The sequence below is a fragment of the Biomphalaria glabrata genome, chromosome 16, assembly GCF_947242115.1.
Source record: "Biomphalaria glabrata chromosome 16, xgBioGlab47.1, whole genome shotgun sequence".
Taxonomy (NCBI): domain Eukaryota; kingdom Metazoa; phylum Mollusca; class Gastropoda; family Planorbidae; genus Biomphalaria; species Biomphalaria glabrata.
In genome coordinates, this window is record NC_074726.1 from 23,598,811 (window position 1) to 23,624,085 (window position 25,275).

Consider the following 25,275-nt stretch of genomic DNA (forward strand, 5'->3'; position numbering starts at 1 on the left):
TACTTCCGCTATCTTCACACCGGATACACACAAAAAAAGCTTGCTATTTATGGATTTTCCCGATCTTTTCTCGGCCAAGTAGGGCTGTTTGGTGTGAATGGTATTGCATTACGTGCACAATAATGGGTATTCCCCTTTGGTATTTTAATTATGTTAGGATTGGTACACGCATAAAATTCTTGTCATTGTATAAATGTCTACACTCTTCTTCAACAAAAGTGGATGTTTGTATGATATAGACTATAATAAGACCTGCACAATTTTTTTTCTTTAAAGTTGTCTGTACAGCTAGATCTGGTATACATATACAAAATGGTAATCATGAGATATGAGAAATACTAGATCTACAGAGTATAGGATATAGATTATGAGTTGCACTGCAGTACTCGGTAGGCGATCAATATATTTATTGACTATTTCCGGTAACTTTTACAAATTTTTCATATTGTTGAATAAGACATTAATTAGACCTACTGTTGTACTGATATAAATTACAATTGACTCTTGATAATCTGACTGTTATGGAACCGGAGGGGTGTCGGATTACCGAAAACACGGATAGCCAAAGGTTAACTGTAGGCTACTTCAAAAAATTTAACTGTGTATGTCATCAAAATTTTATTTAGGTGTAATAAAGATAGAGGCACATTTCTTATTCCATATGCTAGAACAAAGTCGTACAATTATTCCTTCTTCCCTAGTGCCATTAGCGAATGGAATGGGTTGCCTGAATCAGCCAGGAAAACCAACGACTTAGCAGATTTTAACATGCATGACTAGATTGACACATGAAACGCGTAGAACGTTGGCCTAATTGTCTTCTTTTTTTAAGTAACGTCTGTAATCTATAAGATAATAAGATATTCTCTTAGAGCATAAATTGACTACAAATGTGAATTAAAAAAAAAAACACACTAAACATATGATTTCATCTTTCGGGAAAGCGCTACTCTGATAAATTAAACCTGAAGCCAACCTACATTCTAAAAATATGTTTACAGAATCCCGGATTTCACACTTTACTTAATAACATCCACTATTTATACATTAATGACATGGCGCCGCCTCGGATTACTGTGTGCGTTGCATTACGAAATTCCTGACTATCAAGAATCAACTGTAGGCCTATTAATATTTTGTACAAAGATCCCAACAAATTGAACTATTTGCATACATACGATAAAGTCTACATCTATATTATTACTTTTTAATTATGAGCGAAAAGTATAGCAGGATTATTTTTTTTTAAAGTCTTAAAATTAATCGTCTGTGGCACTGACGGAGGAGCGGTGGCTGTGCAGGGTTCCGGGTTCGAATCCTGATGAAGACTGGAATATTTAATTTTGTCATCTTTGGGAGCCTCTAAGTCCACCCAGTTCTAATGGCTACCTGACATTAGTTGGGCAATAGTTAATGCGGTTGGTGGTTGTTCTGGCCACATTATACCTTCGTTAACCGTAGGCCACAAAAAAACAGATGACCTTTACATCATCTGCCCTATAGACCACAATATCTGAAAGGGGGAACTTTACTTACTGTGGCACTGCCAGGAATGAGACGCGTGAAAGTTAAACAATTTTTATCGTTGTCTCCTCTTAACAGTATGTACTGAGGAACTTTTTTTGAAACCATGTTACCTGTCTGAAGAAGTACAGAATAGTCCAGGAGCCTAAGACTGGTAGAAAGATAATTCTTGTCTCTGTGAGGTCTGCTGTCACCAGCCTACTACAACAGGGTATGTATACTAATATATTAATGTAATTCTATTGTTTGTTATAAGCACTTCAGACCAGTGGCGTAGCTAGAGTATATGATGCCTGGTGCGGTACCTCATCATGATGCCCCCCCCCCCAAAAAAAAAACAACAACAACTAACTAATTAATCACATTGCAAAACATTACTTTTTTGTTCAAAATAATATGCATTCATTAATCAAATATTGTTAAATCACTTTTACATAAACATACTACAAATGAATTTTACACGCTTTCTTGCTGGCAAAAGTATCAATAATTTTATCGAAATCAAATTTTTCCACCAGCTCTTGTTCAAAGGACAAAATGGCTAAATTAGTGAGTCGTAAATTTGTCATCGTTGATCGCAAGTAATTCTTGATCAGTTTAAGTTTGGAAAAAACTTCTCTCGCATGTAGCGACGCTTACCGCAATAGTCGAAAATAGACGAATCATGATATTCGGGACTGAATCATCTAGCTTATATTTTTTTATAAATTTCAAGAGCTCAACAGGTCCTTGTTTTGGAAGTTCGGAGGCTTCTGATGAAACTGTGACAAACCGTTGAAGCCTCTTTCGCTCCAGCAGAAATTCGTTTTTATCAATGTCGCTAGGAGTACTATAGAGATTGATTTCGACCTTACGATTTAATATCTGGGAAGGCGGCTAAAATTCATATCTATCTGCTACATCATGAAGTTGCTCGAATCGGGTGATTATTTCTTGAACAATCCTATCCAAGGCAGAATAAATTTCCCTTCGTAGCTCTTCTTTGTGTGTAAGAACAGAGTCGTCACTTTTCTCACCAGGCATCTTTTTCTTATGGCCAATACGTTTTTGAGGTTCTGTACTGATTCTCAGTTCTGAGCACACCCTTTCGGCAAAGGTAATGCTGGCTTCAGCGATGTCCTCTCGATTACTACTTAAAAATGTCTCTAATGTTTTTAGTTTGAGTGAGCAGTCTCGAATAGACAATCCTTGTTTTCGAAGGTAGAATTGCGTATCATTAATTTCAGTTAATACAGGAGCCCAAAATCCAAGATAGGTGAGAAAATTAAAAGACTGAATAGAAACTAATAATCCACCTGCTTCAGATTTAGTCGATGAATTTTCATCTCTGCTAGTTAATGTCTCCAGAGTTTCTAAAATTTTAGAAAATTTATCCCTAACCATCTTGACGGCTTCTCCTCTGGCGCTCCAGAGGGTCTCAACTAAACGTTTAAGGCTAGTTCCGGTTATTTTGATGAGGATATCCCAGCGGTGTGTTGAAGTTGAGAAAAAGGAGTGTGAACGGCCCAGTGTACCAAAAAATGTTACCGAATTGACTTCAGCTTCAGCAGCTCGAATTTCTGCTAAATTAAGAGAAAGGTTTGAGCAGGCAATGAATAGTGACTTCTAAAATACGTTTTTGGACACCGTAGTTTTGACATTTCATGACCGCAGCATTATCATAGCCTTGACCCCTGCAGTCCATTATGTCTAAGCCATCCGAACGCAGTTTCTCTAGAATCATCTCAGCGATTCCAGCAGCATGCTTGTCCTTTGTGTCGATGAAGTCAACAAAAGACTCACGAACCTGCACCCCGTCATTATCCATGACAACGCACCGTAAAATTTGGGAAGTTTGATCCAGCTTTGAGATGTCAGGTGTACTGTCAAAAATAATTGAGAAATATTTGGATTGTTTTACTTGCTGTATGATTTGTTTTTAGCGTGATCCCCCAATATTGTAATAAATTCATTTTGTATTTGTGGAGACATGTATGTATTCGGTCTGGAACAAAGCTTAGTTCGAAGCACATGCTCCCTCAAGAGTGGATCGTACTTTGATAGTAATTTTACTAACTCTCCAGGTTTTCGTCTCTTGTATAATCAAATCTTGGGCCTTGTTGTCAATATTGTTCCATACTCTCAGGCGAACTTCAAGTTCCCTCCAGCACATCCAGGAAGTTGAAAGAAAAGCCTAGGAGAAGTTAGCGTTACTAAGAAAGCTGGCCAGCACAAAGTGGGGTGACAAAGCTTACATGCTACGCACATTGTACTTAGGGGCAGTCAGATCACAAATTGAGTACAGCCATACAGTTCAAGTATATGCTAGTAAAACTGCCCTCGAATCACTCGACCGAGTACAATCACAGGCACTAAGGTTCATTTGTGGCACCTTTCGGACAAGCCCAACAAACTTTGCTGAAATCTAAACAAACGTGGCCCCTTTACATTTAAGGAGGGAGAGGGCGGTACTTACGGCCCATGAGCGCTACAAAAGGGGCGACTCTAGGCTACCCACCACAATCTTAGTGCAACAGTGGAGAGCTAGGAACCGCATAAAAATGCGATCGTTCCTCCACATTGCGGCCAATTTGTCAAAATCAGCTGGGCTCTCCACTGATAGAATTCCTATTAGAAGAATTAGTACTTGCCCTCCGTGTAGGAGATAGCCGGCCCCACAAATAAACATGTCCCTCATAGGGCAAGAGGGAGCCACCAAGAGGCGATTAACACTTGCCATACTCCAAAACTTGGCATCAGCTACACTAAAGTCCTACCCATCAGATGCCATTTTCTGTTATACCGATAAGTCGGTAATGAGGGACCCCGATAGATCTGGGTATGGGGCCCTTATAGTCTACCCAGACCGGACAGAACCAGAGATGCCGATTTCTCCATCTGAGCTTAAAAGGGTTTTGAGGCGCCAGCCAGACTAGTCAGTCTTGGGCACTGTTCATTATTTTGTTTACTTTACAGTATTACAATTAACTAGTTAGTTTAAAAAAAAACTCGTAGAAAACAAAGGTTAGCTTATTTAAAAATATTGACATTACAATAGAATTATTTCCAAAATTAAACTATAAAGAATCATAAAGAAATGAATAAACTAAGACAATTGTTTAGAGCTAGAGTTTAGTAATATATTTGTAAACTCTATATCTAGATTAAACCAATGGACTAAACAATGAAGTAAAAAAAGGTTGGCCTATCTTCTTCTTCTTCTTTATATTACAGAGCATTGATCAGTGTAGTAACATGTACCGTGTGTCCGAAATAAATCTAGTAAATTAGATTCAAACTGTTCTATAGCTTACATTGTATTGAAGAAATAGTCAAGGAGATGAAACAAAATAGCGACATGACTAGTTTATAAATCATGTTTAAAATACAGTAGTTTAAGTTTTTTCGTGTCCATACAATTAGTCGTTTTTACTGAAATGCTCAGGGAAATAGGAAATTAATACACACTGGGGGAATTTTGGTGCCCCTCTCCATTTGGTGCCCTGTGCGGCCCACACCACCCGCACATTGGTAGCTACGCCACTGCTTCAGACCGTTCTTCAGAGATGAAGATAACATAATTGGAGACTATTACGTCTAGTCCAAGCCTCTTGCAGAACGTCACGGGATTGAAGCGGGCAATGTGATACCATCGCGTCTTAAGAACATACCACACGAACATGCAGCCATCAATAATCATATTTAGTTGTCAGTTAAACCTGGAAGCGTAGGTGTTACAAGTTTTTGGTCTGGTGACTATGTCGTGGTGTTTTCAGACGTTAGATCGGATGGCCCAATATCCAATTATACGTCGGAGCTTCTAGTATTGATAAACAACCAACAAAACTGTTACAGTCAAAATCGAATAATTTAATTTTCAAGTTGAAATTATGAAATGAGAGATCACAAACTGTACTTTATGTAATAACATGCAATTACTATAAAGCGCTTGGCTTACGAACCAAGGGGTTCTGGGTTCGAATCCTGGGATTTTTAATTTCGAGATCTTTAGGGAGCCACACATCTCTAATGGGTATCTGACATTAGTTGGGGAAAAGTAAAAGCGGTTGGTTCTTGTGCTGGCCACATGACATCCTCGTGAAATTAAGGCTAGAGCCAAGAGTTGGCTGAGCGCATAAAGACATCCCAGAAACCTTCTCCCGTTTCCCACAGGCTCACAAAAGAGATTGGACCAGAGTGTTCTGAACAGGCTATTGTACCTACGCCATACAAAAGTAAATCCCTCCTTCCAAAAAAAAAAAGTTTTTTTTTTTTTACATATCACTTTATTACTTAAACTGTAACACTATATTTGAAGATATTTGAACATTTAATTTTTCTTTTAGGGGTGAAATGTATTTGGTCTCCGTATGTCGGCCATCCTGTCTGGCAGTGCTGCGCTATTGCATTGTGATCTCAATCAGATTGAAGAGCTCCTCTCAGAGTCAGCCACATTACTGGACAATGGGTTTCTTTATTTTGCTTAGCCACGACAGTCTTCAGCTGGATTGTATGTACACTCTTATCTCTAAAAGATTCAATCTAACAGAATTATAATTTCGTTTATTGTGTATGTTAGTGTCATTAGATTTTTGCTGCCAATTTGATAAGCAATTTTGTAGTTTATAATAAATTAATCTACACAAAGTGTCAATACAGGGCCGTATTTAAGAGAGGGCAGGCGGGGGCCACTGCCCAGGGACAGTAAAAATATATTCAACGATTTAAACTCATTATATGTGATAACTATTGGAAACGAAACTACCGTGTGCTGATAAGCCTAACCCCTACTCTCTATCTTGAGTAGTGTGTTTAATCTGTTTAGGTGGAGGTAACAACTAATTACAGTTAACCAACTGAACACAGGCGAAAGTCCAACAATGAAATGAGACAATTAATCTTAATGATATAAACATTTCATCCGGTAACGAGGGGAAACCGTCTTGGTTAACCCAAGTACAAAACGTCTCGATTTACAAAACTTGACTGTCTCTAAAGCCGCCAACAAATGAACTGATTTTCTTAGCCCTTAACTCAGTGTTTCTCAAACACTAAGAGCTCCGCTAGACTTGACTTTGTGTTTCATGACCTATTGGAAGAATTAACTGGTTAGCCTACACGTGTATATATTCCACAGTAAGTGCAGAACAGAATTATTAGTTTTATTAATTCTTCTCGGCGACAGAAAAAAAAAATCTATAAAAACATCGCTATGAACTTTGACCTGCTCTAGATTTGACTGTCATTTGAAACAAAAGATACAAAAAATCAGCTATTAAATGATTTCTGGTCGAGTTTGTCCGAAGAGTTCCACAATATTTTAAAACAAACTTTAGTTATTGTATCTCCGTATCCTGCAATCTATTTATTCGAAGCAGGGCATTCTTAAAATGTGTTGTGTTTTTTTAAAGACCAATGTATAGAAACAGGCCTCACCAAGAGTTAGAAATTAGCTTGTACCAAAATCATGCACGATATCAAGAAGGTATGCTCTATAAAGACACAAAACCATCAAAGTGATTAATCCTTAATTTTGCAATGCTTATGTCCGGGGCCGGCCCTAACTATTGCGTGGCCCTATCAAAACGCATTGCGAGGGGCCCAGTCTTGGTAGGGATAAGGACAAGTACCAGGTGACCGAGTCTCGCTCGGATGAATAATCTATTAACGAAAAATATTTACCCGAACTAATTTTTTTATGATGAAAATGAGCGATCTGGTAGAGGACTACCAAATTGAAGTGTTGCTTTTGTGTTCTTTTAGTTCTAAATGACATTGTACATGCCATACATGGCGATTCGAATAGAAAGTCTCCCTGTAGTCTCGAAAAACAAATCTCACTTTGAATCTTTTGCCTATTATTGGCTTGGTAGAAAGTCTTTGCAATGTAACTTCTCAAATGATTACGTTCAGAATTTAATTTTGCAATTCATATATCAATTATGGCTTTAGTACGAAACATGAAGTGATTGTAAAGAAGCGTTTCCCTTCGAGCACCTTTGTTATGCTGAACACCTTTAAGCTCACTAAGAAGCCTTTGGCAGATGTTACAGCCCCATACAGGATACGTGCCCTGCCTAGCTTGACTGTCGGGAAGTTCATACCGGCGTTCGCTAGAACATCGTTGTTTGTAGTGCGGTCTTGCCACCGTATGTACATGATGGTGTACATACATCTTTGGTGAAAGCGTTCAAGAAGTCTTAGTTGCTTTCTGTCAAGTACCCATGTCTAAGATACACATAGAGATATATAGAGAACCACTGCTTGGTAGACACTGATTGTTTAGGCAGACGGAACGATTTATATTGCCACACTCTTGCTTGGAGGCGCTCAAAAGTATTACTGGCCCTGATCAGACGCTTATCAACCTCCCTTAAAGACTATCAATCTGAAGAGTAGCTTTTTCGTTCTGTTAGTTCTCAATGTAATTGTTCATGACAATTAGAATAGAAAGTCTCTTAAGTCCCCCCCCCCCCCCAACAGTGTAGGAAAACCACAGTTCAGGTCGTGTCGTTTTACATTGCATCTTTTACGTAAAACTATTGGGTTATTATTGTCTTGGAAGAAAGTTTTTGCAGTGTAACTTCTAAACTGGTTACGTTCAGAATTTAATATTGTAATTAGTATATTCATTATGGCTTTAGTACAAAGCATCAAGTGATACTAAATCTCTACGTTAAAGGGTAAACGTGCACCTTGTAACAAAGTAAAATAGCCTAGCGTGACGGTTGGACTATAAGAAGTTCATACCATTTCGCAGGAATATCGCTGTTTGTAGTGCGGTCTTGCCAACATATTTCCATGATGGTGTGCACATATCTTTGGTGAAGGCGTTCAAGAAGTATTAGTTGCTTTCTATAAAGTACCCATGTCTCAGATCCACAAAGAGGCGTTGAGAGAACCACTGTTTGGAAGACACTTATTTTTGTAGGCAGGCGGAGCTATTTATTTCGCTACACTCTCGCTTGGAGGCGTCTAAAAACACGACTAACCCTGATCACATATCAACCTCCCTTTAAAGCAATGCGTCATTTGATACGATGGTTCCCAGAAATGTGAAGTTGTCTACCACGTTAAGGGACACCTATTAGCGTTGATCTTTGGGGTGAGCAGATTTTATTGGGTGACTTCTGGAACATGACTCCCGTTTTACAGAGGTCTATGGTTAAACCAAAATAGTCGGCAGCGTAATGAAAATTCGTTGACCGAGAGCTGGATATCATCAGGGCCGGCCTTAGGCTACTGCAACCTGTGCGACCGCAGTGGGCCCCGAACTTTTATAAGCTCCGCCCTAATTTTAGGTGTAAATTATTAAACTTATGACAGGGTTCCCGTGGTCTCCTCGCTTCAAGGAGCACCCAGAAATCTCCCGAAAATGCAAAATATACTTACAGTCTGGCAATCGCCTGAAATTATTGAAATCTCATGAAAACTCATAAAAATGTCCTTAAAATAGATAACATTGTCATTTTGGGATGTCAATCAATATGGTAAACGCCAATCCTACGCTTTCATTTAGTAAAAATGTAATGCAAAGACGAATATATTTTCTAATACAAAATTTTAATTTTCACTTATTATCCTTATCCCTACCCTGACTGAGCCGCGCGCAATCCATTTCACATAGGGCCGCACAAATATTAGGGCCGGCCCCGGGTATCATGTTCAGTGTGTGCAAGTAAGGAGTAGAGAAGCTGTGTCATGACCATTTCCTGTGTTTTGGTATGGGACAATAGACTTTGAAGTTTGAACACATTGCAATAATTCACCAGCCGGCCCTGGGTATCATGTTCAGTGTGTGCAAGTAAGGAGTAGAGAAGCTGTGTCATGACCATTTCCTGTGTTTTGGTATGGGACAGTAGATTTCGAAGCTTGAACACATTGCAATAATTCACCAGCAAAATAATAACAAAGTAAAAGCTACCTACGGGTCTACGCAATTAAAGTGTAAACAATTTATAAAGCCTTTAAAACACAATAACTTATCATACATCGACATAGTTTCATAATAGATCAATCTACAATAAGATGGTGCGAAAATGTTTAATTATGCCAATGAATTCATTAAAACTTGTTCTTGTTTGCGAAGAAATGTCTTAGTGTATTGCGGTGAGCCTAGTGACTTAAGCGGTGTCAAGTTTTTTTTTCCTTTGACGTCACATAGAAAATTTCATTCATAAAACATTCTAACCAAAATAAAATTTTCGATAATGAGCCATTTTCAAACCGATATAACGGTTTACCTTGAGTTTCTTGATGTTGCCAATGAGTTGAGAATTTTTTTCTCACTTATACGCACGTACCTTGCAATTTTAAAGAAAATCGTTAGAGTCGTTTTCGAAATAAAATTTATATATATATAAATATATATATATATATATATATATATATATATATATATATATATATATATAGTTTAGGATTACAAAGCTAACGTATTTTCGTGAGTTACAGACTCTTCAGTGTTTTAGGATTACAAAGCTAACGTATTTTCGTGAGTTACAGACTCTTCAGTGTTTTAGGATTACAAAGCTAACGTATTTTCGTCCTAAAACACTGAAGAGTCTGTAACTCACGGAAATACGTTAGCTTTGTAATCCTAAAACAGTGTAGAGTCACGAAAATACGTTAGCTTCGTAATCTTAAAACAGTGTAGAGTCTGTAACTCACGAAAATACGTTAGCTTTGTAATCCTAAAACACTGTATATATATATATATATATATATATATATATATATATATATATATATATATATATATATATATATATATATATATATATATATATATATATATATATATACATAAATACATACATACAGGAATTGCTCGCTTAAGAGTATAGGATAGCCTACGTTAAAAGTAAGATTTTGTAAAAGTAAATAAATTTGTCTTCGCATTTTATTTCTTCTTTACTAAGTACTAAATCAAGATTAGGCCTAAATTAACTTTACTTTACGAGCCTTGCGTATAGCTATTGTGTATACACAATTCTAAGACCTGATCAACTTACTATCATTAACTGAAAACTACACGGTTCTACTCCCTTTCTGCTATATAAAACAATGTTAATTAATTACTACTAAATGATTAACTAATTGGTAAATTTTGGATTAATTGATTCGTGTATTATCATCGACTATGAATAAGTATGCAAAATTTAAACCCTAACCCTTGAACCTGGCAATACACGAATCAATCAGAGAAAATTAAACAATCAGTTAATTAATTTTTGGTGGTAAATTATTTTGTTTGAAATCGAAAAAAAAAGGGGTTGGGGGATTATTGCTACATAATGAGAGATGTTGATATATATATATGTTAGGTTCAATAATACTCGTGTAAAGTTTTAACTTGATCCAAGAATGGGAAATGAGAGAAATAACATGTTCACACCTTTTACCAGACAGACAGACAGACAGAGCGAGTTGATATAAGCTTTGTAAAAATAGGCTTATTCGGCATGAGGGGTTAAATTCTGTCCCTTTATGTTTCGAGAGGGTCTGGCATATTGGAATGAACAGTTACATAGTCCACGTTATTCTGTTGAAGTTAGACCTACTAGAGTGTAACTTCAGACAAAAATAATACATCTGGTTTAACATTATAACATTTCAGCCTGCACCAATGATCACTACGGCCCTGACTGCAGATTTCAATGCAAGTGCAAGACAGGATGTTCGGCTTCAGGGGAATGTCAAACAGACGGCGTTTGCAAAAATGGATATTTTGGATATCTATGCCAGTTCCGTAAGCGTCGCTTGAATAAAATGTTTAATAATTTTTGGTTCTGTTAACAATGGGTCAAATTATGAGTGCTAAAATAGGCGTAGCCAAGGCGATTCGTTGTCTTCTCTTGCTACTCACATTTTCCATAGCACACTCTCACAACTTCCTCAGCGACGCCTCTGAGTCAGATAAAAAAAAATATCTTACCATATATTTGGGGCTATTTCTTAATTTGCATATAGTTGCAATATGCAAAGGTGCATGCATAAATAGTGAACACTTATTGCTAAAACTTTAAATCAGTGATTCTAAAACATTTACCAGTGGCTCTTCCCCCCCCCCCAAACAAAAAAAGTACCCTCCCCTCGAACCCCTTGGGGAAGCCAGCTGGGATACGGAGAACGCTGTAAGCTCTCATATTAGGTTCCTAGAGGGTTTCAAAGATGTAATGAAAAAGAAAAGAATCTTTGAGTCCTATTATTATTACGTATTATTTTTCTTTATATAGATCTAGAGTTATTTTCAATGTTGCATACACATTTACTTATTGAAAGGCAATACGCTTAGTGGTTTTTTTTAGACAAAAAAAAAATGCTTCCTTTAATGTTTTTTTTAAATTTTGTATAAATCTTTTTTGGAAAAAGTTTTTTTTTCTAAATATAGCATTAGAGAAGCAGATGGCTCCACCTCCAGGTAGAAGGACTAATAGCACTGTTTGTTCACTTAGCGGGGTCAGGGAGGAGCCCCAGAGTCAAGCCTTTTCTGTGTTATGAGAATGAGAAATTCCCTCTACTGGCACACACAACGCATTATTGTCTCATTTATTTTAAGAATAGCTCAGAAAAAAAAGTGTTGTATTAAAAAGGATGAGACTAGTTCATACACATCTCAAATTAATTCTAATAATTATAATTATAACTCTACATGGGTTCAAAAATGCTTGATTTCTGTATGGACGGAAAATTTGACAGATTTTTATACATCTATGGGGAAAAAAATAGGCCATTGGCTACACAGTGAAAACTCTGTTTTGACTATCAGACTTTTTCTCTTAAAAGACATCGAATTTCTTTGTGGTCAAGCGACATTTCATGGTCAGATTCTACCTCTTGCCATCATTGTGCTAAATCCCACTCATTCTTTTCGATGATCATATATATATATATATATATATATATATATGGCTCCTTTTGTCTCGAAAGGCAATAGATGCGCCCAGATGAGTCACTGATTTTGGTTTAATCTTGAGACGGGGCAGAATCTGGTGTGGCAAATCAAGCCAATTCTAGATCGGCAGACTTTGCCACAATTCATACATGAATATGCCCCTGATTCAGGGCTAGCGGACAGGGCGGCTTTCTTTTTTTCCCTCTTGATTAAGGCCAAGTCAATTCTTTTGTTCTCAGCGAGGGTTGTCCCAGCACGCACAGTCTGTCTCCATGTACTCCGGTTTTTGGCTATGTTTTCCCACAAACTTTCGCTGATGCCTGTGGCTCTCATGTCTCGCTTGCAGACATCTCTATATGTTAGTCTTGGGCGGCCCTTGGGTCTGACTCCTTCCACAAGCTCAGCATATAAGATATCTTTTGGGATTCTACCATCTGGCATGCGGGTGACATGTCCGAGCCAGCGTAATGTTCTTTGTGTCAGGAGAGCATACATGCCAATTCTAAAAACTTCCTGATTGGAGACATGGTCCCTGCAAGAGATGCCTATTATGCGTCTCGGGCAGGCAAGTGGAAACTATTATATATATATATATATATTCATTTGCCTCCTTCAGTCGTGAAACGACTATGGTTCATCTCGAACACTTTTTCATATGGCTGTGGAGCCACATATATTGCATGTCAAGGTGGCTTTTGCTTTGGTGATAGAGGAGCTGGCCATTTTCCGTGTGGCACACTTTTCTTCAAGAATCGAGGCTCATTTTTCTAGCTTTCTATAGCTCTCTTGGTCACCGTCTCTCTCCGACTAGTGCGGTCTAAGTGGTCTAAGGCTATGTCTTCCAAATGGCGGCTATACCCAAACATGAGAAAGGCTTCGGGAGACAACCCTGTGGAAAAATCAGGAACTGTTGACCCTTAGGCAGATTGCTGCACACTGTTCTGCAGACTGACAGTGCCTGCGGCGCTACAGATCCCAAATTGTATCTGATATTTCCTTCCTTTGGTCTCATCAGCTGCGCGGAGAGGGGGGAACTGCTGTGTTGGCGACATCGTTCCGACCATAAACAATACCTAGGCTTTCATCTCGCTTTCTCAAAACCCAAATTCAAAAACTGGAGAGGACACTCCAGCTTCGCCTTTGGCCCCGGCCAAACACGGGAAGTGGCAGTTACCGGTTGTAAGATCAAATGCTTAATTGACGTAGAGCAGATCGTCGGTGGGAGGGATCCTAGGATCCTAATGGACAGCTACCGCCTACCTTAAGCTGGGCAGCCCCAAGTCACTAAGGTGCTGTCCCTTCATGCCTGTCTTCCTCATTTGGGTACACGAGGATAGGACAATATCTGAAAAGCAGGCACAAAGCCAATGTACCAGTCGACATCTATCTATCTATCTATCTATCTATCTATCTATCTATCTATCTATCTATCTATCTATCTATCTATCTATCTATCTATCTATCTATCTATCTATCTATCTATCTATCTATCTATCTATCTATCTATCTATCTATCTATCTATCTATCTATCTATCTATCTATCTATCTATCTATCTATCTATCTATCTATCTATCTATCTATCTATCTATCTATCTATCTATCTATCTATCTATCTATCTATCTATCTATCTATCTATCTATCTATCTATCTATCTATCTATCTATCTATCTATCTATCTATCTATCTATCTATCTATCTATCTATCTATCTATCTATCTATCTATCTATCTATCTATCTCTCTCTCTCTCTCTCTCTCTTTCTCTCTCTCTCTCTCTCTCTCTCTCTCTCTTTCTCTCTCTCTCTCTCTCTCTCTCTCTCTCTCTCTATATATATATATATATATATATATATATATATATCATGGGTGTAGCCGGGGGGGTTGGGGTTCAAACCTCCCATGAAATTAAATCTCCCCCCCCCCAAAAAAAAAGGGGGGGGGGGTGGACTGAATTTAGTGACTTATTTTTTGCTTTGATTTTGTTTAATTTACTTGAGATTTTTAAACTAAACCACGACCTTCCCCAGCGCAAGAGGTATTTTTTAGATTTAAACCCCGCTGAAAAAATACCTCTTATATATATATATATATATATATATATATATATATATATATATATATATATATATATATATATATATATATAATAAATACCTCTTCAAAATAAAAAAAAAAACAAATTACACACTCAAAAGTCTATGAGCGTAGCCAAGCCAAGGGGGTTTTGAATTTATTTAAAAAAAAAACTCCAGAGATTTTTAAGTTTAAAACCCCTAAACGACATAAAATCTATAGCAAACTACAGTCACCTAATTCTAAGAGCGTAGCCAAGAGAGGTTACACATTTCTACCAGTGGCTGGGCTCCATTAATAAAGTGCAGTGAATAGTCATCTACCAAAATTGAAAAAGACTAAATATGGCTTAACAAAGATGACTAAGACAGATTTTAGTAGTCAGTTATAGAGATCGGGTCTCAATCAAGGAAATCCTATGCCAAACTGGGAGTCGACCCCTTAATCAGGTTGTGACAGAGCGTCGCACGAGGTTTGCGGGACATGTTCTCCGACAAAAGAGTTGGGATGACATGGAGTCCATTACATGGAAAGCGCAAACAGGGACATCCTAGTACTACTTAACGTCACTGTTTCATGGAGGTCCTCGGAGCAAATGGGAAGAGGCTTCAGGCAATGCCAATGACATATTTTTGTGGAAGCAGCTTGCCGCACAATGCGCCTAACAGAGACATCCTAGTACTACTTGACGTCACTGTTTCATGGAGGTCCTCAGAGCAAATGGGAAGAGGCTTCAGGCAATGCCAATGACAGATTTTTGTGGAAGCAGCTTGCCGCACAATGCGCCTAACGACGCGGGAGGATCTAAGTCAGTAAGAATAGTACATAAGGTTTTTGAAATAAAACTTTTTAATAGCAGTATAATGCACTGTAGATACCTCAGAATATGCGTTTTGTTGACTTTAAATACCGGAAATACTGTATATATACAGTGCTTTTTTTTGTGATGGTACGTACCGGTAAGGCATACCGGCACGTTTTCCGATGTATTTTTCTTGTATTTTAACGTTTATTATTAATTTATTTGTAGTTAACTAGGCAATCCACCACTGAGTACCGCACCTATTTTATTTTTTTTTACACAAAAAGCACTGTATTTATTTGTACACTGGGCAGGTTATTCCAGCAGGAGCTAGTGTCATTGGCGTTGCTTTTTCTCAGTGGCGCTTTTCTTCTGCCAGCTCTGTTCTCTTGTCCTGTCTTCATAGACTAGAAATGCAATGACGAAATCTAAAACTATAATTATACTTCAATTTCTAGATGTTCTTATTTCCTCTAGGGATTATTAACATATCAGAGTTTAGCAAAAAAACATAAAAAGGAAAGATAATGAAATCGATTCCTGGAAAATAAGGGACCAGACGAGTAGCGAATGGTTTGTAGTACCATCAGTTTTTAAAACCGCTTGGTCCATTTAGACCTACATGTCATATGTTACAAAATGGGCTCCGTACTTTAGTCTGAATAAACGACTGATTAACCGATGGTACAATTAACCAAACTCGATTGTATTTCATGGTATGATAAAGATATGAAGACAAAATATATAGCATATATCTACTTCTATATCCTACTTCCGGACAGAAAAAAAAAAGGTTTATTTAGAGAATATTCTAATCCGTTAGTTTTGCACTGGAAAATGGCGTTCAACATTAGACTTACGTGTACCGCTTTATTTCAGGTGACCTGGCATTTCTTAAAACTGAACAGGATATGCCGATACTCACAGATAATGATGACCAAACCTGTGTCAGTGACGACACGCTAAACAGGGCGACCGTATCAATGGTGACTGGTCGGTTCTCATATTTTCGATTGGTGATAAAAGAAGCAATGCACAGTAAGAAGATACTATGTCGAGTCCAGACTACATAGAAAAGAAATTCTGTAGCTAATTTGTGTGTCTGTGTTTCTTTTGTTAATAAGCTATGTATTTCTAAATGTGTCTTAATCAGTGGGGTTCGGGGCAAAGCCCCGGCGCCAAAAGCGTTTTCTTGCATTCTTCAATGTAGAAACGCATTCTCCTGACATCTACAGCTCATTATTATTAATCAGTGGAATTCGGGGCCTAGCCTCGACGCCAAAAGCGCGTTGTTGTATTTTTCACAGCAGAAACGCATTCTCACATTAGTTTATATTTGATATAAATATGTCGGCTGAACGGGTGGGTTAACCCATTTCCACACTTTACTTTTATTTTTGTGGAAAAATAAAGAATGAGACGGGAAGATTCTCCATGTTGAACATAGATCTAAATTCAAATGAGAAGAGCAACCATACCAAAACTAGGGAAAGGGTTTATTGGGAGGTTAGGTTTTGGAAAAAATCAACCCTTCCCCCATTCAAATCGGAGCCGCTAGTGGCGGCTAGTGGGTTATATTGTTATTTTAGATAACTTCAATAAACGCGTAATTTCCGAGAAGAGGTTCCCACATTTCGTTGTTTTCCCATTACAGTTTTTCTCACATTATAAGGCAGTGGTTCGGCGATGTCAATAATGGTAGCGTTTTTTTTTTTTTTTTTATCTTTTTTTAAATCAATAAACAGCAGATCAAGGCGATTAAAATCTACCGTTTTGTCAGTCCAAATAGACCTATCCAAGTAGAATAAGTGATCAGTAGATTCTTGAACCTCTTGTGGCGAGTATTTGTAATAAGGATGAGTATCCTTATTGATCAAATTATGAGTCAAAGCCAAGTTATTACTGTTATTTTTGTTGTTATTATTATTTTTGTTATTATTATTTTGTTATTATTTTTTTGTTATTATTATTATTTTGTTATTATTATTATTTTTGTTGTTATTATTATTTTGATATCATTATTATTTTGTTATTATTATTATTATTATTATTTTTTATTATTATTATTGTTATTATTTTGTTTTTATTATTATTATTATTATTTTTGTTATTATTTCTATTTACAGAATCTCTAGATACCATAAGTTTCGTACTAAAAAATGCAGACGAGAAAGTCTCATGTGAACGTGAAACGTATAACGTCACTATAGTCGCTCACATTAAAGATTACTACTGTTCAACAGCGACCGATGTGACGTCCCTCGAGGTGGTCGGAGCTGGTGTGTCATCACTTTGCACAGTGAACATTGGTGGAGGTACACACACGATTGAAAGGACGATATAATTATTGCAGGAATAGATTATTAGAATAATAGTAGTTAAAAAAAAAGTAAATTTCCCTTCAGACCTTGCGGTCTATAGGGCAGATGATGTAAAGGTCATCTGTTTCTGTGGCCTACGGTTGATGAATGAAATATATTGATTATTAATGTATCTAGGTATTAAAGTAATTTGAATAAATTAGTATTACTTTTTGTCCCAAGTTCAACCCGACAGTCACATCATACACACCCAGTTGTTCTTAATCCAATAAACGAGGTGTATGATGATTTAAATTAAAATATGAATTTAATACAATGATGTTTCTACAACGAAAATGATATATGATCAATAATAATGATAAAGAAAATAAAAATGCATATAGATGCAATATGATGTGAAAATTCAGTAATTATAATAGTATTACAATAAATATTTAGTTAGTATTTTAAAATAAACAAGAATAAATTCACCTTAATTATAAGGTTCAGTAATATTGTCCACACAGTGACAATCTTTCCAGACAACAACTGGCAATACACCTAGATCTCTATTCCAGCCAAGAAGCTGTTTACCGACGATTCACAAATAAAAGTTTATAGTTGTATCCAAAGCTCACAACTACACAAAGCACCACCAGGTCTAGTTATAGCAACCCGCAGTATGGAGTCTGGAACCTCAGACTCGAACCTCAGTCTTATCTTATATAATACAGACGTTACTTCAAAAAAAGAAGATGATTACGTCCTACGCGTCATGCATTTAGTCATGCATATACTACAGTCCCCTAACTTGAGTCGAAAACAGACAGACAAATTGATATGATGAAAACCTCAGTCCTGTAACCTAAAACTGAGATCTCACTCCTGAAACCTGAGACCCTATAGAAAGATACAGGAGAGATTCTTCTAATCTTCTAATCTATATACAAAATACGAATACAATCGAATCCATATACAAAATTAACTATACAATATGAAATAAAACTCACCCTAAACAGGGGTCAAGATAATCCTATAATAATATCTACCAAGGACATCGATATCAGATCCAAGGAGAAAGTCAAGAGCTGAACAGAATAGAGCCTGCTTCAGTCTAACAACATGGCGCGAATGCACCAGACGAACATTTTCAATTTATGTCGTAAATAATTATGACGAAGCAACAGGGGGAGATCACCTACTGCACACAAACACAACCCATAAAAATGACGTCATCAAAATAGACGAAAGCGGTACTATTAAATAGAGAACATTTTTACAATGCAACTAATTCAATAGGTGTGACAGTGTCATATGGCCAGCACAACGACCAACCTTTACTTTTCCCCAACTAATGTCAGGTACCCATTAGAGCTGGGTGGACTCAGAGGCGCCCGAAGATCCCGAAATCAATATTCCCAGCCTTCACCAGGATTCGAACCCAGGAACCCCCTGGTACGGAAGCCAAGCGCTTTACTGCTCAGCCTCTGCGCCTCCATTAGAATAATAGTAAACAAATGAATTGACTTAGTCACACCATTGTTGCTAGCAACACCATTGCAGACTCGTGGGCCAAGTAGGAAAAGCTAACATCATCCACCGAGCAAGCAGTGAGTTTCCATCAACTATCCAAAACGATAGAAATTAGAAAATAAAGAGGGTTTCAGTGCTGGGGTAAGTCCTAAAAGCTCCCGGAGTCTGGCAGCACATGAGGTGTACTACCCACATCTCAAGGTGGTGAAGGCTGCCCAGGCCTGATCAAGCTACTATACCACAGTGCAGGACAGGCTACTATCCCGTTGGTTCATAATTCTACTCACAGTGATCCGATGCGGGGAAGAAGAGGAAACCATGTCCTATACGTTTTGACCGCGCCAGGCTTGATTTCTTTCTTTTTATAAAATCAAATTTAGTTAAGTCTATAAGGCGCCTTCTTTGTATGTATATAATATTATTTCGGATACAAATATCGTAACAATTTTTATTTCAATCTTGAGCTACAAGCATAAGAAGTGCACATTGAAATTTTAGGACAATACTCTTATCTTTATCTCAAAAGGTCGTAATTTGGCCATAAAAAGCAAATTTAGCTTGTCGTCTGTATCTTCATACCCTCAAACCAATGGAGAAGCAGGTGTGGATGGATTCTACCCGACAGACCCAACGTTTGATTCTGAAACCTGTTTCTATGCTAACGGGAGTGAGGATACCTATGACTTTCTGGTCTTGTTCAAAATGCCAGTGTTGATCGATTACTTTATACTCATCAACAGACGAGGTATGTTTCTATAGAATCAATTTAAATCTAATATAATCCTATGGAAATAGAAATGTTATGTATATTTGTATGTATGTATGTAGGCCTATGTATGCATATATAAATGTATGTATGTATGTATGTATGTATGCATATATAAATGTATGTAATTATGTATGTATGTATGTATGTATATATGTATGTTTGTATGTATTTATGTATGTATGCATGTTTGAATTTAAATATGAATGTATGTATGAATGTAGGCCTATGTATTTATGTAGGCCTATGTATACAAATATAAATGTTTGTAGTCCTATGTATGTATGTATGTTTGTATGTATGTATGTGTGACAACATTTAGATGGTACGATGCGTTGTCATGCCGGGGATTTTACTTGAATTCAATAGTTAACAAAATTGACGATCTAGAATCACAATTGACGATTCTTTGATAAAACAAAACTCTGGAACTTTATTAAATACAACGTAAGTACAGTTATGTACAAATTACAAATCAATGAGCATATTACAAAGGCTTTTCAAACAGAGCTCTTAGAAACGTGACTGACTATAAGGACATTATTTTATCGACCGACTTTTCTTTCTTACTACCGCCAATTCTCTGGCGCTAACTCTTTTCAAAAATGTCTTTGTTTAATTTCAAATCAACCAATAGATTTTAAACATACTAATTACGTCCCTTGGGTAAATCCTGACTTGAATGTCAAGTGTCTAAATTTGAGGATTAAATCCCGAGACTCATGTCGAGGGCTTATATTTCTTTCAAAAGTGAAATGTACAAACAATTCTATAATGTAATCTGTGACAGTATGTATGTATGTATGTATGTATGTATGTATGTATGTATGTATGTATGTAAGTATGTATGTATGTATGTATCTTTCTACTTGCTTATCTATCTATCTATCTATCTATCTATCTATCTATCTGTCTGTATGTTTGTCTGTCCGTCAATAGTATTTTTGAGTCTGCTTCCCTTATATTTTGCTTTGTTGTTGTTTTTCCAGCCTTTAGCAGAGGCCGTCTTTTGAGTGGCGTATGGAGCATCCACTGATGGCCCCGTGCTTTAGGGGGGTCCCGCAATAAAGAGACGTTTTTATCACCGTCAGCCCATCTTACAAATATTCTTGGTTCTGAGCCTTGCGCTTTGCTAAGGCCGCTGCTTCCTTTAGAAAATGTCTTTACCTTGTAGCATTAATGTGTTTTTTTTAAAGCGATTTTTAAAATGATTATTATTAATGTGAGCTAACATATTGTAACGGCTCTCGCCAATTAGACTCTATTTAAACACTGCAGCACATGATTCTTCCAATTCAAAGAACTTGACAGCTCAGGGATCTAAAAACATAACTCTGTAATATACAATAAACCAACAATTGGCAACACGTAACACCGTACAAATGCTTCACAGTAGGATACGGTACTGCCGTATTAACTCTGTGATGCCTAACCAAACTCTACTGGCGTCTCTGGTTCGTCCGGGGCGTGCACAGGGTTCAACTGTGCCGGACTGACTTCACACTGGACTTACTGTACCGGACTGGATCTTGAATCGTAACTTCCTCGCGTACTCGTGAAGTGTTTAGAATCTGAAACCGAACCGTCTTAACTTTGCTTCTTATATAGGGTCCCCAAAGGATTTCTCAAAAAAAACGACGAAATAGCGCTCGTCAAGACCATATCGGAAAACGATGGCGTGAATTTATTATCTGTGTCATGTCACGAGTCGAGTCTGTGACCTCTTTCGACCAGTTTCTAGAAGCTCGAGGTCAACCCAGTGCTGTCCAGCGTAAACAAGTTAAGTTTAGGTATCTAATCAAAGAAAGAGGTTAAAGAAAAAAAATAGCACACGTCAGCTTCTAGAAGGTCAAAGTTTCTAAAATAATTAGGGAGAAGTTTCCATGATTCTGGAATGTACGATTGAGAAAGCACAAAGTAGGGGAAAGTCAGTTGGACGGGGTCATCGCATAGTAGTGGTTCTTGTAGAGCGAGGGTCCTCGCAAAGTAACAGTTTTGGAAAGTAATAAGTCTTGTGTTAGTATGAGTTTAAATATTTGCAGGTCCACTGATTGAAGTTTTATTAGTTGAAGTTTTATTAGTTGAAGTTACATTAATTGAAGTTACAGTAGTTGAAGTTATACTAAGTAAAGTTTTGTGTATCTTTAAGTTTTATTTTATGAAGTATCAAATCAAGTTGTTATTGAATTGAGAAGTTACTTTTATGTGAAAGTTGAAGAAGTATTATTAAAGAAGTTTTGGAGAAAATACAGAGATGTTTCTTCATTTCATGAATTTGTCAAGTTTGTTAATATAATCCCCGGCATATAATCGTCACATGTCATACACACGGAAGCATTAATTTAAAAAATGTAACAATTTTATTTTGTTGTGCTACAAAGGCAGTCAAAGTTACAAATAGTAACCCTATACGCATCGCCCGCCACCACAGTTGTTACAATACAACATAGCCCGCCACCACAGTTGTTACAATACAACATTGCAACCACAGTTGTTACAATACAACATCGCCCGCCACCACAGTCGTTACAATACAACATTGCAACCCAAGTTGTTACAATACAACATCCACCGCCACCACAGTTGTTACAATACAACATCGCCCGCCACCACAGTCGTTACAATACAACATTGCAACAAAAGTTGTTACAATACAACATCCACCGCCACCACAGTTGTTACAATACAACATCGCCCGCCATCACAGTTGTTACAATACAACATCGCCCGCCACCACAGTTGTTACAATACAACATCCCCCGCCACCACAGTTGTTACAATACAACATCGCCCGCCACCACAGTTATTACAATACAACATCGCCCGCCACCACAGTTGTTACAATACAACATCGCCCCCCACAACAATTGTTACAATATATTCTGTATATTTATTTTTATTTTCCTTTTTCAGAGACTGACAGTGTCAAATATTTGGCTAATTTAGAAATCATAACTTATGACGCGTACAATGGTACAGTCATGAGATATACGCAGGTCGGCGACCCGTCACAAGGAAACGGAGTCTACACTATTAAGCACAGTTCAAAGAACGTTCCTATCTCAATGTTTCGACTAGAAAATAAAACTCTACTACAGTTCTGTGAGATAGAGGCCTATGGAGGTATTGACACCTTACGGCGGTGACGCCAAAATTTATTCGTCTCTGAGGTCATATTTATTTCCGCTAGTGTCACGGCCGGCATCACAAAACACCGTCTAGACTCTAGTACCATGGAACTAAACGGCTTTATTATGTTGTGTTGGCTAGTTGACAAAATATCGAGGGGCTGTAATGTATCACGGGCCAAATGTGGCCCGCGGGTCGTGGTTTGGGCATCACGTGACGAAATTGTTTACTCATTAAGCGCTTCTCAACCCGTGGGACTCCTATGTTGGGGTTGTCATAAGGAAGGCGCAAGGTGTCCTTTATTTTTTAATAGGCCAAAAGAAAAATGTACTTACAGTGTGGGGGAACAGTGGCTGAGTTGTTAAGCTCTTGGCTTCAAAACCTGGGGTCCTGGGATTTTGAATTTCGGTATTTTCAGGACGCCCCTGAATCCACCCAATTTTAATGGGTACCTATCTTTCGGATAGACGGTTGGTCGTTGTGCTGGCCTATGACATCCTGCTCGTAACCGTTGGTCAAATAAACATGTCATCTGCCCTGTAGATCGCAAGGTCTGATAGAAGAAACTTTACGAATAGCGTTGTAGGCATAGAGTTAGAAGTATGTTCCAATACTGATCACGTAAAAACGAGACCATTGCGAATAATTTGAAAAAAACAACAACAACAACAACTATAAAATCATTTTAAGTGATGCCTTCTTCTCTTGTAACAATGAGCTTTCATAGATCACCAATAGGAAGATTACACTTGTTTCATCATTATTATTTTGCAATTTTCAGATACATAATCTAGAAAGATCTAGGTAATCAATCTATTTAAATATACATAAGATGATTAAAATAACAGACATGTATTATTTCGATCTAGGATTTCTGAAACATTATATCAATGGAAACTAACTGGAAATGGCTTTGTTTCATATATTTGCGTGAATATATAGTTCTGTGATTAATAGCACATTCTAAAGAAAATCAGATAAATGATTTTGCATTATTTCTAAACTTTGAAAACTAAAGATCATTACTTATCTAAGACAGAAAAGATTGATAGAAGCGTCTTCCCTTTACCTTTTACCTTTACCTATCCCTTAGTCTGTTGGACCGTTGGGGCACCAGGCAAGATTTGTCGACCGTCTTTCTCCATTCCTCCTTTTTTTTTTTTCCTTGTTTAGAACCTCTCTCAATGGCAGGCCTGTCCATTCTTTAATGTTGTCCTCCCATCGCTTTTTCTGTCTGCCTCTTCTTCTTTTTTTCCTGGCACTGTTCCCTGAAGGAAGGTCTTTGCGAGCCCCGTAGATCTTGTAATGTCTTCCCTTAGAGCTTGAAAAAGACTTACATACATCAAAAATCTAGATATATAGGTCTGTGAATCGATCAATCGCGGATAAGAATTTGTTTCCGGTTTCCAGTACTTAGCAGTTCCTTCCCTTATATAAGCTTTTTAAACTCTTTCTCTCCTGATCGACGATACCATCGTTGATTCGACCACTTTAAATTATTTTTTGGTTTTATAAACATTAATTTGTGTTATATATATATAATATATATATATATATATATATATATATATATATATATATATATATATATATATATATATAATAGCATGCATTCCATTTAATTCTATACCAAATAAAATATTTTTTGATGACAAAGTTATTGAAGTTTAATCATAGCAGAGAAGTGAACTGCAAATGAGCCAAATGAAAAATAATTACGGAGAGAAAGAGTTAAAAATTATTATTTTCTTTCTATTGCATGTTTACCACACGAACTCTCTCCCACGTGATCTCAAACAAGCAGCCTCCTTGTCTACATTAGATAAGAAACCAGAAGACCTACCTGTTCAAAAACTTTGGTTAGATTAGTTTGTCATTTTTAACTCTTAGTGGGAATGTTTGTTATGCAATAGCGCCGTGAGTCTACATTACAGTTTGTTAGCGTAGCTCGATGCGTTAAATCCCTATCCTTTAAGAAGCGCGTTATCTAGTTATTATGACTCGTTTCTTTGATGATTGCACACACAGAGTGTCAATACGGATGCTATGGATTGGATTGCACCAAAATATGCAGTGATAAATGCACAGACGTAGCCTGTGAACTGAATGGAAGATGTCGGGAGTGTAACGATGGCTATTTCGGGGATACATGCGACCAAGGTATCAGTTTTTATTTTGTAAAGCAGTGGTTCACAAACTGGGGTACGTGACCCCCCAGGGTCCATGAGACGACCGAAGTGGTCCACAGAAATAGGAAAATTATGTCTACA

The 25,275-nt window shown here is 37.3% G+C and overlaps 1 protein-coding gene across 3 annotated transcripts in view; it reads left to right on the forward strand.

Moving 5' to 3' along the window:
* The first annotated feature begins 151 nt into the window (after nt 1–151).
* LOC106069998 (cell death abnormality protein 1-like) overlaps nt 152–25,275 on the forward strand; it is a 42,043-nt gene continuing 16,919 nt past the window's right edge. The window contains exons 1-9 of one of the 3 annotated variants that reach the window (XM_013229798.2): nt 152–422; nt 1,603–1,735; nt 5,850–6,013; nt 11,123–11,254; nt 16,157–16,315; nt 17,404–17,592; nt 19,637–19,855; nt 22,790–22,999; nt 25,034–25,165. In XM_013229798.2, the coding sequence (XP_013085252.2) occupies nt 5,857–6,013; nt 11,123–11,254; nt 16,157–16,315; nt 17,404–17,592; nt 19,637–19,855; nt 22,790–22,999; nt 25,034–25,165 (1,198 nt within the window). In that variant the 5' untranslated portion in view covers nt 152–422; nt 1,603–1,735; nt 5,850–5,856. The remainder of the gene's footprint in view (nt 423–1,602; nt 1,736–5,849; nt 6,014–11,122; nt 11,255–16,156; nt 16,316–17,403; nt 17,593–19,636; nt 19,856–22,789; nt 23,000–25,033; nt 25,166–25,275) is intronic. The other 2 variants (XM_013229797.2, XM_013229799.2) reach the window with 2 other exon arrangements.